Source organism: Melopsittacus undulatus, chromosome 3, assembly GCF_012275295.1.
Source record: "Melopsittacus undulatus isolate bMelUnd1 chromosome 3, bMelUnd1.mat.Z, whole genome shotgun sequence".
In the NCBI taxonomy this organism is placed as follows: Eukaryota; Metazoa; Chordata; class Aves; order Psittaciformes; family Psittaculidae; genus Melopsittacus; species Melopsittacus undulatus.
In genome coordinates, this window is record NC_047529.1 from 116,474,695 (window position 1) to 116,488,157 (window position 13,463).

The 13,463-nt window shown below is 48.4% G+C and overlaps 1 protein-coding gene across 1 annotated transcript; it reads left to right on the forward strand.

Annotated features, from left to right (window-relative positions):
- Positions 1 to 2,818: 2,818 nt before the first annotated feature.
- Positions 2,819 to 11,383, forward strand: SLC30A1 (solute carrier family 30 member 1). The gene is made up of 2 exons (XM_031044467.2): positions 2,819 to 3,572; positions 7,019 to 11,383. The coding sequence occupies exons 1-2, from the start codon at positions 2,942 to 2,944 to the stop codon at positions 7,927 to 7,929; spliced, it is 1,542 nt and encodes a 513-aa protein (XP_030900327.2). The 5' UTR covers positions 2,819 to 2,941; the 3' UTR covers positions 7,930 to 11,383.
- The last annotated feature ends 2,080 nt before the right edge of the window (positions 11,384 to 13,463 follow it).

Below are 13,463 nucleotides of genomic sequence, written 5' to 3' on the forward strand. Positions count from 1 at the left end.
TCAAAGCCCCTGTATCTGCAGCCAGTGAAGGGAATAGTGGCTGCTGGGTCCCATAGGACAAAACTATAAACCCAGTCCCATTCACCAGAGAGCAGTGGAAGGCCCAAGGAAGCGTGGTTACTTCTTGCCCAGGAAGAAACCGTGCCCTCCCTCTCTCCTGAGCTATATGGCCCATGTCTTCTGGCTTTTGGCCCCAGGAGGAATTCAGCATTCAGTCTGGTATAGTGGGAAGAGCTATCTCACAATAAGGGCAGGATCAAGAACATGCCCTTTAAGGAGAAGACAGCAGCAGATTGACCAGTGGTGTGGTATCCTTTAGCAAAGTAAGAGGTCTTGTGGTGAAGAAATGTTACCCCTAAGGGTGGTACTGATACTGATATCCTGTTTATTCCACTTAAAGTACTCTTACAAGAAGTTTTCTTACTACAAGCAAATTATGACAATGCCATGGGGGTAACCAAGTAACACTCAGCTTCAGTAATTCCTGAAGTCCAGCCAATGAGAGGCATCAAGCTCCTCATCCTCCCTTCCTTCTGAGCTAAATTCCATGCGATTAACACCAATCCCTATACATTTATAACCTGCCCCATCTTCAGGAATTAAAAACCCTTTGAGCTGTAGCAGTTCCTTTGACCTGTAGCAGTTTCTTTGACCCATATATCTCAAAATTGGTTAATTCACAATGGCCCCGTGTGGGGGCGAGGAGGAGAGGACATGGGCATGTTCTGTTTCAGTGTGACTGCTGGTCAGCTTCCTGGCTATTTACAACATCTTATTAAATGGTGTTACAGCACACGGGAAGCCAAGGAGATGAGGAGAACGTTACAGCAATCTAATTACTGACTCTTACAGTGGTCATTAAAGTGTCCCACATGGGTTCCTACCGCTCAGCTAAAAACACAGCACACCTCGATACTGACATGTGAACAACCCCAGGAAAGCAGGGTGCAGGGCCACAGGTCAGTACAGCAGGACCTGCAGTGGCCAAGCAATGTCGAGAACACAGCGCTGCAGAGCCAGGGAGGAGAGGGGATGGCATCCATGGGGTGCATGGACACACATGGGCTCCAGACTCTGCTGAGTGCAGGGAAGCATGTCCTGACACACGGGTCTCTGTTACACTGATTCATTTACTAAAGAAGGGGAGCAGCCACCCAGCTCCAGCTGTCAGGAATCTCTGTACGGCCCCCGGATCACTGTGACTTTGAACCCATCACCCCTTGTGCTATCACTACAGTCCCTAATGAACAGTCCCTCTCCAGCATCCTTGTAGCCCCATTCAGACACTGGAAGCTGCTCTGAGCTCTCCACGCAGCTTCTCTGCTCCAGGCTGAACAGCCCCAATGTTCTCAGCCAAGGAGGAGTTACTATCTCCAAGTGTGGCAACAGGCATGTGCATTCCTGCTGGATCTTCCTTTCCAGGGCACCAGTTTTCTTACTGCCTCTCTGTATTCTTACACACAGCAACACCTCTATAGCTACAAATAGCTATGGCTGTTTGGCTCCTCTCCATTTTGTACTCCCGGAATGTTCTTGGATGCTCACTCTCTTGTGGCCATGTTTGTTGGCTCCCTCGAACAGGGCAGGCAAAGCAAGAGGTCAGCTCTGCCTTCTGCTAACGTTTGTGATTCATTTGGGCTTTCTTGTGATTACATTTTTGTCATTTTTCCAGGTCTCAAAATATTTGCTTTCCTTTTCCCTTTTTAACTAAAAGTTCAGTAAAACAGTCACTATCTGGGGACCTTCCTTCATTGGCCCCTGCAAAAAGGTGAAACCTTGAACAAACCAGGGCCAGGAAAGCCAGCAGAAGTAGCTGCTGGGATGCTGTTCAGCCTGGAGAAGAGAAGCTGCGTGGAGACCTCAGAGCAGCTTCCAGTGTCTGAAGGGGGCTACAAGGATGCTGGAGAGGGACTCTTCATCAGGGACTGCAGCCATAGGACAAGGGGTGATGGGTTCAAAGTGAAACAGGGCAAGTTCAGGTTAGATCTAAGGCAGAAGCTGTTCCCTGTGAGGGTGCTGAGGCGCTGGCACAGGGTGCCCAGAGAAGCTGTGGCTGCCCCATCCCTGGCAGTGCTCAAGGCCAGGTTGGACACAGGGGCTTGGAGCAGCTGTTCCAGTGGAAGGGGTCCCTGCCCATGGCAGGGGTTGGAGCTGGAGGAGCTTTAAGCTCCCTTCCCACTCCGCCATGCACAATAAGGCCGTTCCTGGTGCCTCAGGGCCTGCGAGGCCCCGCGGCTGCCGCCCGCGCTGTGAGCCCCCAGACCAGCGCACACCCCGCTCCGTGAGCGCGGACAGCGGCCGGCCCGTGCCTGGGAACGGACCCGGCACCCGCGGTTGGAGCCCCGGCGCGGCCCTCCCCGCTGTCCACGGCTGGAGGCTCCCGGAGCTCGGCTCCCTCCGCCCCCGGGCCCCGCAGCCGAGCCTGCCCCGCTCCGCTCCGCCCGTCCCGCAGGGGGAGCCCCGCCCCGAGCCGAGCCGTGCGGAGAGAACCTTTGCACGAGTCCCGCTCGCCGCGGGGCGGGGCAACGGCGGAGCTCAGCCAATGGGAGCCGCCGCTGCCGTGACGTCACGCACGGCCTCACTCCGTACCCCCGGAGGGGCGGGGCGGATGAGCCATAATGGGAGGTACCGGAGGGGCGTGGCCTCCTGTCGCGAGGGCTCTCGGACCAATGAGAAGCGAGGCCGGGGGCGGGGCGGGGCGAGGTGGGGGCGCGATGACCAATGGGGAGCGGGCAGGGGGGCGTGTCCGCGCCGGTTCGGGTTCCGTGTGGAAAGAGTGAGGGGGCTCGGGTGCAAAGTTTGCTCGCCCAGCGCCGGAGGAGGGAGCGGTGGGTCCGGGCCGCCGCCATCGCGCTCGGGGCTCCGCCGCGGGCCGCCTGCAGCGCCCTCCGTGCTCCTCGTGCCTCCGGCCGGCCGGGCCGGCAGCCTCTGCCCCGGCGCGATGTGCGGGGGGATGGCGGCCAAGGGTCCCGGCGGGCCGCGGTGGTGGCAGAACCGGCGGGCGCGGCTGCTGTGCATGCTGGCGCTCACCTTCCTGTTCTTCGTGGTGGAGGTGGTGGTGAGCAGGGTCACGTCGTCGCTGGCCATGCTCTCCGACTCCTTCCACATGCTCTCCGATGTCATGGCTCTGGTCGTGGCGCTGGTGGCCGTGCGCTTCGCTCAGTGCACCCGCGCCACCAAGAAGAACACCTTCGGGTGGGTGCGGGCTGAGGTGATGGGTGCCCTCGTCAACGCCGTCTTCCTCACCGCGCTGTGCTTCACCATCCTGCTGGAGGCCATCGAGCGCTTCACCGAGCCCCACGAGATCCAGCAGCCGCTGGTGGTCATCGGCGTCGGGGTGGCGGGGCTCATCATCAACTTACTGGGGCTCTGCCTCTTCAACCACCACGGCGTGGGGGGCCACGGCCATTCCCACGGCCACGGGCACTCGCACGGCAGCAGGCAGCACTCCCGCAGCGGCTCCAAGCCCGAGCAGCCCCCCGCGGATGGGGAGGCTGCGCTGCACCGGGAGGAGACCAGCACCTTAGTGGAGAACTGCAGCAGCTCCAACGGAGTCAGCCAGGACAAGCTAGGTAAGCCCTGCGGCACCTCTGCCCCATCCCAGCGTAGGGAGGTGGGAGAGGACCCTGCTCTGAGTAGGGTGGTGGGGGTCTGGCTCCCATGCTGGCTTCAAGGGGGACCCCCTGTCCTTTCTGATGGGGAAGAGGCAAGAAGCCTCCTTAGCACTGCTCTCTGGGCTGTTGCACCTCCACCTCACACCTTCAGGTGCTAAAAGGAGTGCCCTAAGTACTCTTGAAGGCACAAGTTGGAGAGTGAAAGAGTCGTGGGGTAAAGTAGGTTGTGTTGGGGAAAGTTGTTGTTGGTAGAGAAGGCCAATGACAAGAGTGTTTTGCGTGGAGACACAAGCTGTCACAAGACGATGCCCTAACACCATCTGAACTGGCTGCACACCAGACACAGCACAGCTCAACACCTGGGTCCTGGCAGCTGGATCTGCGCCTTGGGTCAGTTATTAGCTACCCAAAAAGCTATTCTCAAGCTGAAAGTAACATGCTGAAGGATATTCCATTGCAGTAATGTTGTACTTCTCCATGACATCCGTGTTAATACAGAGAAGTCTTGGAAATTACCAATCCGAGCCATGGAAGTCATGCAGTGTGCACTGAGTGTGGAGCTCACTGGTGTCAAAGTACACGTGTGGCCTCTTTGCATTAGTTCTCTTTAGCTTTCTAAAGTATGCTCCTTCCCACTCATTTGCACATAGAGGTAAATGTAAAATCTCCCCTTCCCAATTAGGATTAAAGTGTCTGTTTTGTGGGAGGGAATTGCTTGGGTTATGTTTAAAATGGATCCAGAAGCCTGGATAGTGTATTTGGAAGTCACTTGGCCAAAGCCAAGTGCCGCATGCTAGCAGAGTGAAAGGTGTGCAATTGCTGCTGCTCTACTTCAGCCATAGGGAATCCGTGTAACCAGGAGGAAGGGGTTTCACTCTTCAGAGCCCATGTTTCTCCTTTGGTCTGGGGGTTCCATTAGGAACCTGCTGCTTTCACTGAAGCTGAGCTTTAACTGAGCAGGGTGGACTTTGCTACAGTTTCATTTTCAGTGCTCGGAGGTTGCAGTGTTTGAGAAGCAGCTTTCTCTTTCCCTCAATCCCTGTTGCTTTGGGAAACACAAGAGGATAGAAAAGTTGTTCTGAATATAGCAGACCATTGTCTTGACCACGTAATAAGCTCTTAATGTTGAATTAATTCCAACAAAGGTATCCTGATAATTACTTCTAAACAATGTACAGTTCCCTTAACCGTTAATCTGATAGGTATCTTGGCTTGGGAATTGTGCTTGCATGGTGAAACATAGAATCCCAAGCTGGTTTGGGTTGGAAGGGACATTAAAGCTCATCCAGTTCCACCCCCCTGCCATGGGCAGGGACACCTTCTACCAGGCCAGGTTGCTCAAACATGATGAAAAGCCATGTTTTGGACTAGTTCTAGACTAAAAGATTAGTTTATAGCATGGATTAAAATGTGCTGTTCTGAGCTAACTCATCTGGAATTTCTCATGGGCGCCCTTCTGGCAGTAACAAATAATTTGTTGTGGGTATTTAGGTGGTAATAGGGCATAATTTTGGTCACAGTGAAACTTTGAAACAAGTTTGCATTTCCTCCTATGCCCTGCTGTGATTATGTAACGGATGGAGTTACTCATAGCTTACCCGTGCAACTGTTACAGGTAGAGGTGCTTGGAGACTTGTGAGAGGCTGTAGGATGTGCTGGTGAAGCCGAGGGAAGCGTCTGAGAGTGGTACTATGCCTTCATTGGAAATGACAGAGAAGGGTAGATCCTGATTTCCTATGGTGAAAGCGTAAAGCTGGCTACAGCCTTAGGGGCTAGTCCTGCACAGGTAGCTTTGTGCTTTAAGTGTACAGTTAGATTTCGGTGAAGGTGTTTCAAATGGACATGATTTAACCATTTGCCATTAAAGAATAATCTCAAGAGCTTTCTGGCACAGTGTTTCCTGTTACAGGTCTTACTGACTTTTCAGATCTCCTTTGCTCCAGCTGCTTGGTGCGCAGCAGTGTTCCTCTCTCCTTGTGCTTATCATGGACCCCGAGGTCTGAGCTCTGTAACCTGAGCTATTTTCCTCTAATTTATTGGTTGCCATGGAAAGTTACAGGTCCCATATTCCATAACTCCTAAAGGTTGTGTGGAAAATGTAGTTGGAGCTTTCGGACAGAAGCTGGATGCACGAGGTAATGAGCCTGAGGCTTGGAACACAGCTGCCTGGGCAGGAGCCCACCCCTTCTGCAGAGAGGAAAGGACTTGGGGACACTGTGTGATTACAGGATCACAGGAGTGCCAGAAGCTGCAGGTCTTGTGGCCATGTTAATGTTTACAGAGCTTTGAACTGAATGACCACGGAAGCAGTGAGGGCTCCGTGTCTCACTTGGGCCAGTGGCTGCTTCTTTAACACTGGAAGTTTTCTGGCCCAAGAACTTTTAAACAACAGTGGGAGGTTACTCATGTAAAATACTTTCAGGTTGGGACATTGGAACAGGTTTTTCCTTGTAATGATGTGTGTGCATTTATTGCTATCCAGCCAGTTAGGTGGCTTACAGTGGTAGTATTGGCACTAAGATGTTGGTCTGTGTGTTGCACTGTCCGTGCCATGGCTTTGGGCATCAATAGCTCTGGGTCACTCAACAGCTCTGTGACACTTGCAGAAAGAAATGTATTTTTAGTACTTTTTAAGAAGTCCTGAAATCTCAATAACACTAGTCCATAGCCTCAGAGAGCTGCAGTGATAACTCACACTGCCCTGGAGTCAGTGCTGCCCGTAGATTCAGACCTAAAAGCTCAGCTCATTGTATCTCACAGCTCTGCTGGCTCCATGCGCCATCTCAGGAAAACTTCCTTTTCCTTGAATTCAGAAGTCTTGTGGAAATGAACTCCTAAACCTGAACAGAAGTTACTGTAAAGCAGGACCCGTACAGCTTTTGAGCTTAAATTTGACTATAAAATAGCAGTGCAGTCCTATGGTTTAAGAGGGATTTTTAGCAGTGTGATTAGCCTTCTGGCTTTTCAAAGGGGGGGGGGGGGAACCTAAGTTACTTAGCTCCTTAACCAGCTTTTTGCTGTGTGCTCTGTAATTCTGCATTTTGTTTAGGAAATGAACAGTAGTAAATAGTCAAGTAGTTAAACAGCTAGAAAATGGGAAAACAGGTTTCCAGCAAGATAAATTAAAGTGCAGTTGTCTTCATGCTTTGCCACTCTAATATAAAGCTATACTGTGCTTTATAGCTCTGTGTAGAAACAATCCTCAACTGTTTTGATTGCTTCTTGGGACAACTGACTTTTTTCCAGCTGGAGAAGATGTTGCTAAGTGTTATGGGTAGAGCTGCTTGCTTTTAGTTTTGTACTCAAATGAAAGCAGGCTTAATGTTGGTTATTATTTCATATGGGATTACAGTAGCATGTAGTATTACAGCATATGCCTAATCACTCTACTGTTTTCTCATCAGGTGATACAAAAGACGACGTGACTGACCTACAGGTGAATGGCAATGCTGGTCATTACACTCTGGATGAAGAGGAGGTTGAAGAAGACTCCAGTGCACAGCTTAACATGCGTGGAGTTTTTCTGCATGTTTTTGGAGATGCCCTAGGTTCAGTAATCGTGGTAGTGAATGCCTTGCTCTTCTATGGATTGTGGAATCCATGCCCCAAAGATGGGCCCTGCTTTAATCCATGTGTCAATAATCATTGCATGGAAAATGCTACTTTATCCCAAACACTGGGCAGAGCAAACACGTCTGAGCAAGAGAGCATTACGGTGGCTGGTCCGTGCTGGTTGCTATATTTAGATCCTGTCCTTTGTTTGATAATGGTTTGTATACTCCTTTACACAACCTACCCGCTACTTAGGGAGTCAGCCCTTATACTCCTACAGACTGTTCCCAAACAAATAGATGTTCATTCTTTGAACTCAAAATTACGTACCCTTGAAGGAGTTGAAGCAGTCCATGAATTACACATCTGGCAGCTGGCAGGCAGCAGGATCATTGGCACTGCTCACATCAAGTGTCCTGACCCTTCCACGTACATGATGGTGGCAAAGCGCATAAAGGAGATCTTCCATGACGAGGGGATTCATGCGACTACCATTCAGCCTGAGTTTGCCAGTGTTGGCTCTGAATCAGGGAGAGGGAAATGTGAGTTTCCTTGCAGGACTCAGTGTGCTCTGAAGCAGTGCTGTGGAACAGGAGAAGATATTACTGCAAAGAAGACAGAAAAATCCTCGTCACTTAGTATTTCTTGTTCAGAAGTTGTCATTGAATTTCCAAAAACTAGGAGGACTAAACCGGAGAGCATCCCTTCAGTTAAGCTAGAGGCAAACACCGACCAAAATGAGCAGTTTGAATCATCTTTGTAACTCTGAGTGGTGCTACCTGAGTTCTGGGGGACTTTGACAACAGCTCTGTTGCAGGAGGAAGGGACAGACCTTTGAGATGCAACATTGCCAAGTAGTGTAATTGCTGAAGTCCTTGTTCTTGTCATACTGCTAAATCTAGAATGCTTGTTTTAAAGACCATAACGTCACTGTCATGATGCAATGTGGTTGTGTTGACCTTGTACTGAGACAGACAGAAAGTGCACCGATGCTGTAACAACTTCAGAAAACCAGTTTCAACATTTCAGCAGAGACACTTTTTGCTGTGCTTCAAACTGAAATACTTCCTTTTCTTCCCAGTGCAAAGGTATTTGAGGGATAAGCACGTAGGAACTTGGTTTGTGTTACGGATTTCTTGGACCTACTCTTCCCTTTAATATTTGATTTGTAGATATTTTAATATATTGTTTATTTAGAAGCCCTAAGGAAAACCAAAGTTCATAGAGTGTTTTTAAAGAGATAACTACTTAAAACTGGAAACCACTTTGCAGTTTCACGTATTTTTCTTAAACCTATATAATAATAAATGTGAAGGCTTTTTCTAATGGATTTATCCTATAGCGTATTTTAAAGAGAACATCGTGTGATTGTTAGAAACTATCCCCACTTCTGGTAAGGTAGTGAGGTGATTAAAATCAACTGCCTGTGAAAAGATGAGGTGTGAAAGGGGTGTTTTCAGTCAGCATGGAAGTTCAAGCTACTGTATACTGCTCTGTGATCAGGATGTGAGACTGACCCATAGATTAATGCATCCTCTTATATTTGATGGATTTTTCTGGTGTTTTTCCTGATTTCCAAGTTGTGTGTGGTCATAAAAGTCTTTGAAGTTTAATGAATCCTTGACTCACAGTGATATGAATGAAGAAGCTGGAGCTTCATTTTCACTTGATGCTCAGTTGACTAAGACAAAAGAATTGGCTATGTCAAGAAGTGCTCTGTTGGGGAATGTCTGCCAAGCACCAACAGCCTGATCTTTGTGCTTTTGAGGATAGACAGTTGCCTCCGTAACAACTAATTCAGTGATGCATTTTGCTTGTAACTGAGTGTGTCTGTAAGCACCTGCAGTGACAGCAATCCTGGTCCCTCCCCTGTGTCCCTGGGAGCCTTGTGCAGGCTTTTGAGGAAGTGGGGTCGGGAGCAGGATTTCATTGCTGTATTTCAGACTTTGGGATATTTATGTATCACATAGTTTCACTTAAGCAGCCGAATCTATGGTTTAAAATGTTAACTTGGTTAACTGACAACTGGCTCTAAAGAAGCTGTTACAGTATGCTGCCGACTTACACCTTAACAAAGGAGAAGCTGATCGATGGACTCTGTGAACTTGGCAGAGACTGGATGAGAGTTGAAGATAAAACGCACGAGAGATCTAAGTAAAACCCTGACCCTTTCGATCCACCCTCAAGTTATGTATGGGATATAATATCTTGTGATTTAATTGACTGCTCCTATGCTTGAAACTGGAAAACATCTTGGATCTTCCATTGGTTACTCTATGCTCCTGGACATGGTAAACACTCTGCCTCAGTTTCCCCATCTTCAGATGGGGATAATACCTACCTCACAGGGGTGTTGTGAGGCTTAACTCTTGTGCGAAGAGGTCTGAGATGTGTTACTGGAAGGCACTGAAAGGAGTTTAAGATATTAAATTACATGGTATTTACTACTTCTACACATGTATTGCAGTACCTAGGCACAACAGAGGGAACTGAGGATCGTTTTGGCCTTATGAAATTCTTTGATGCTGTGGTTTTCAGGTTTTTAACAGTATTTAAATGTAGATTTTTTAAAGAAAAGAATGTTTTGTTAGTGAAGGGAATGTGGCTTTGCCTCTGGATACAGGACACCTTCTACTTGGCATTTCTAATATGAGTTTCCTATGGTAATTGCTCCTAAGTGGTTCAGAATAGTCTGCTGCTCTCAGGCCTGGCCCAGGTCATGTCAGTGGTCTTACCCAACTTCTCAGCAGAGCATTGCAGTCAACTCTCGATTATCCATGGGTGCATTACCAGTGTTGTACATTAACTGTGTGGGCTACAAGGCCAGACTGGCTCTGTATCGCATGCCAGTGCGTTGGCCTGATGCCCGGTGCCAAAACATTGGGAAAGTGGAGGAGCTCAGTCCAGTTTCACACCAGTTCCCTCTCACAGGGGTTGTTAGCTTGGGTGCAGTTATTCTGCCTCTTGGCTGCTCAGATGCATCCACAGGAAGCTGCGGTGTGTGGATGGGTCGGTTCAGCTTTGTGCTAGCCTGGGGATGTTGGTCCATTGCAGCCATCAGCATCTCTTGCCTTTTTCTGTGTTTATGCTTATTGTATAGTCTCATGAACTAACTTAAATGTGTTAATATAGTATTTATATATGGTTTTTTTGGTCTGAATTACCTTCTTTCTTCTGTTACCTGTACATGATCTAGAGTTGACTGTTAAATGAGATCTTATATAAGGCTACGTTTGCAGAGTATGCTACAACTGCGAGTATGCTACAAAGTATTAACCAAGTAAATTTTGAAATTAACAAATACCTTTTTTTTAAGAAAAATATGTATCTTTGCTTTTTATGGTAAATTTTCACTATTATTTTGCTCACTAGTTTAATATTGGTCACAGTCATTAGCATGAATTCTTGAGGCCCTGGCTGGATATCACTGATGCGCCCTAGAACTACTGCTCTTTAGTGTATTAAAACCCCAAGCACCAAGACAAACCATAGTAGCACTGAGAAGCCTGACTTCCTTCTCTCCTGTTGCTCTTACAGAAACTGAGCAGGTATTGAGTGTTGAGAGTTGGCACCATTTGTTAACAGTAAGTCAATGCATCTGAATAGATGGAGTTGTAGTCGCTCCTTCCATTGTAACTTTTAAAGCTTTTTTTGGTGTCAGAAGTCATATTTTTCTATTCTGTGTCCATTGCAGGCAATGGCTAGCTTAAAAGACAAAAAGCTCTCCTCCTACCCCCATTATGTTTATTATCAAACCAGGATACAGATGTGATGATGATGGTGGGGGCAAAAGGGGACTTGCATGGCCTCTCTGTCCTGTGCCACATTGCCTGTGCAGCACCAGCTGGTGTTAACGGGGCCCTTTAGTCTCTTTAGCCCTCGATGGTAAATTCCCTGTACAGCGGCAGAAACACAACTGTTGTGTTGGTTCCATCTGTGTGAGACCCGACTGTACCCTGCTAGCTTGCAATAGAGTTTGATTTTTCTCTTTAACCTTATCTTTGTGTGGATTCACAGACTTGATTTGCTCTGAAGATCACAGGTCCGGAATACTGGGAGCATTCAAAAGCACTGCACAGTCTTTTCCTCCTTCTTATTCCCCCCACAAGCCATGAACCTGGTGAACCTCCTGTAAGCGAGCACTGCAGTGGTGGGGAGCTCATTGTATTGTGTATCACATTCCTGAATTTTTTAAATAAAAGAATATGGAACACTGATTTTTGAGGAAAAGTTTGTATTTCAGTGTCTAGATTGCACAGGCTTCTGGTTCAATGTGTCAGAGAGGTACCAAATGTCAGTGAGTGAAATATTGTATGCTTAGTACGTGTCTCATCCAGGAACATGCTGGTTTAGAATCACTGCTTTGATTATGTCCTCATCAGGGACTGCAGCCACAGGACAAGGGGTGATGGGTTCAGACTGAAACAGGGCAAGTTCAGGTTAGATCTAAGGCAGAAGCTGTTCCCTGGGAGGGTGCTGAGGCACTGGCACAGGGTGCCCAGAGCAGCTGTGGCTGCCCCATCCCTGGCAGTGCTCAAGGCCAGGTTGGACACAGGGGCTTGGAGCAGCTGCTCCAGTGGAAGGTGTCCCTGCCTGTGGCAGGGGTTGGGACTGGAGGAGCTTTAAGGTCCCTTCCAACCCAAACCAGGCTGGGATTCTATGACTCTTTATCTGCCCCTAAGGTACAGTGCAGACATAATTCAGATGCTCAGTGTCACAGTACCATGAAGCTTTGATTTTAAGCAAATTGCTTCTGTGGAATCCTTTATAATTTAGCTTGATTGCTTTGAACAGCCACTGCAGGCTTTTGGCAATGTCTGTTATTGCTGCATCATGGTATTCGGGATGGGCATACACAGGTGTGTTAAAGGCCAAACTGGCCCCAGCTTGTGGCTCCCCAGAAGTCACGGTAAGGGCTCGATGCTGCGGGTTTCTGTATTCATGAATAGTTCCATGACAAGCAGTTACTTGCATGCCAGGAGTTACTTGTGGGAGTGAGTCCAGCACAGCCTGGCTGTTGAAGAACTCCTGAGTGTGCTTGGGCTTTATGGATGTGTTAAAGTCAGGAATACTGTGGTGGTTCTGGACCCGCTGCAAAAGCTCTATTGCTGTGTTGGAATCCCAGGGTTTGTTCTTCCTGCTGAGTGTCCCAAGACTTGCTAACACGTTCAGCTCAACTGGCAGCTCTGCTTGTTGCTTGAATGCATTGAACACTGCCTGGTGCTGTTTGGGGAGCAGGGATAAAGATTCCTGCCATTCTCCTTCCCCTGCCCCCTGCTTTGACTGCACTTTCTAATCTCTTCAGCTATGGAGAGACTTGGGGGGGGACAGAGGGGTGAATTCTGTAGCTCCATATTCTGAGTTCCACATGGAGGGAATGGGAAATAGTGCTAACTATATTTAAATGTGCTCTATTTTCATTCCATAGCATAGCACCAGTTACACCCTATCTAGGTATGCACTGAAGTTGTTCAGCTCCGCAGTCACTCTGGTTTGTCCTTTCCCTGCTGGACAGCAAGAGGTGGATGCTCCATTGGCCTGAGCTAAAGCCAGTCTGGACAGTTCTCCAAATCAAACCTAGCTCTGCTGATAACAGGAGGTCTGGTTATTCCTTATGACCTTTGCTTTGTGTGGTTTGCAGCCTGTGCACCGCAGCACCGTGTTTTGACACGCTCACGTGTCTCTGTTTCTGCATGCACTGTGTTATCTAAGTAGTTGAAGAACAAAACCACAACACTGACAAATAGCTTCCATCTGCATGTCTCCAGAAAGCCCATGGCATTCATTTGGCTGCTTCTTTTTCATCTCTTCCATGTCCTGGCTCCTGTTTCTGAGCAATGTTGAACTGTAACTGGCATCACTGGTGTTCATCCAGGAGGTTCCTTCTGTCCACCTTTAATTTTAGGGTGGGTTTTGGTACTAAGTATTGAAGTCCTGAGAAACTAAATGGAGCTCTTGAATGTCAAATACCTTTAGTAGGGATTTCTTTCTCAGGCCGTTTCCTAGGAGGACATCTCACCAGTGGAAATGCACTTCCACCATCTCCCAGAACCTCAGAAGCAGGTACAAAGAGCACAGGTAGAAAAGGAGGTTAATAAATGGGTTGCAAAGTGATGGCATCCAACTCTCTACATTCCAGCACAGGAAAGTAATGCTGAGGAGGGCAGGACTGTCCCTAATGCCTGCCTTGGGCTTGCACTGAGGAGTTCACTTGGAGCCTTTTGCCTGGGCAGCTTCAGCAGCTGCTTGCTCCTGCTCCGAGAGGGAAGAGTGAACCTTTATTATTGGTCATACACA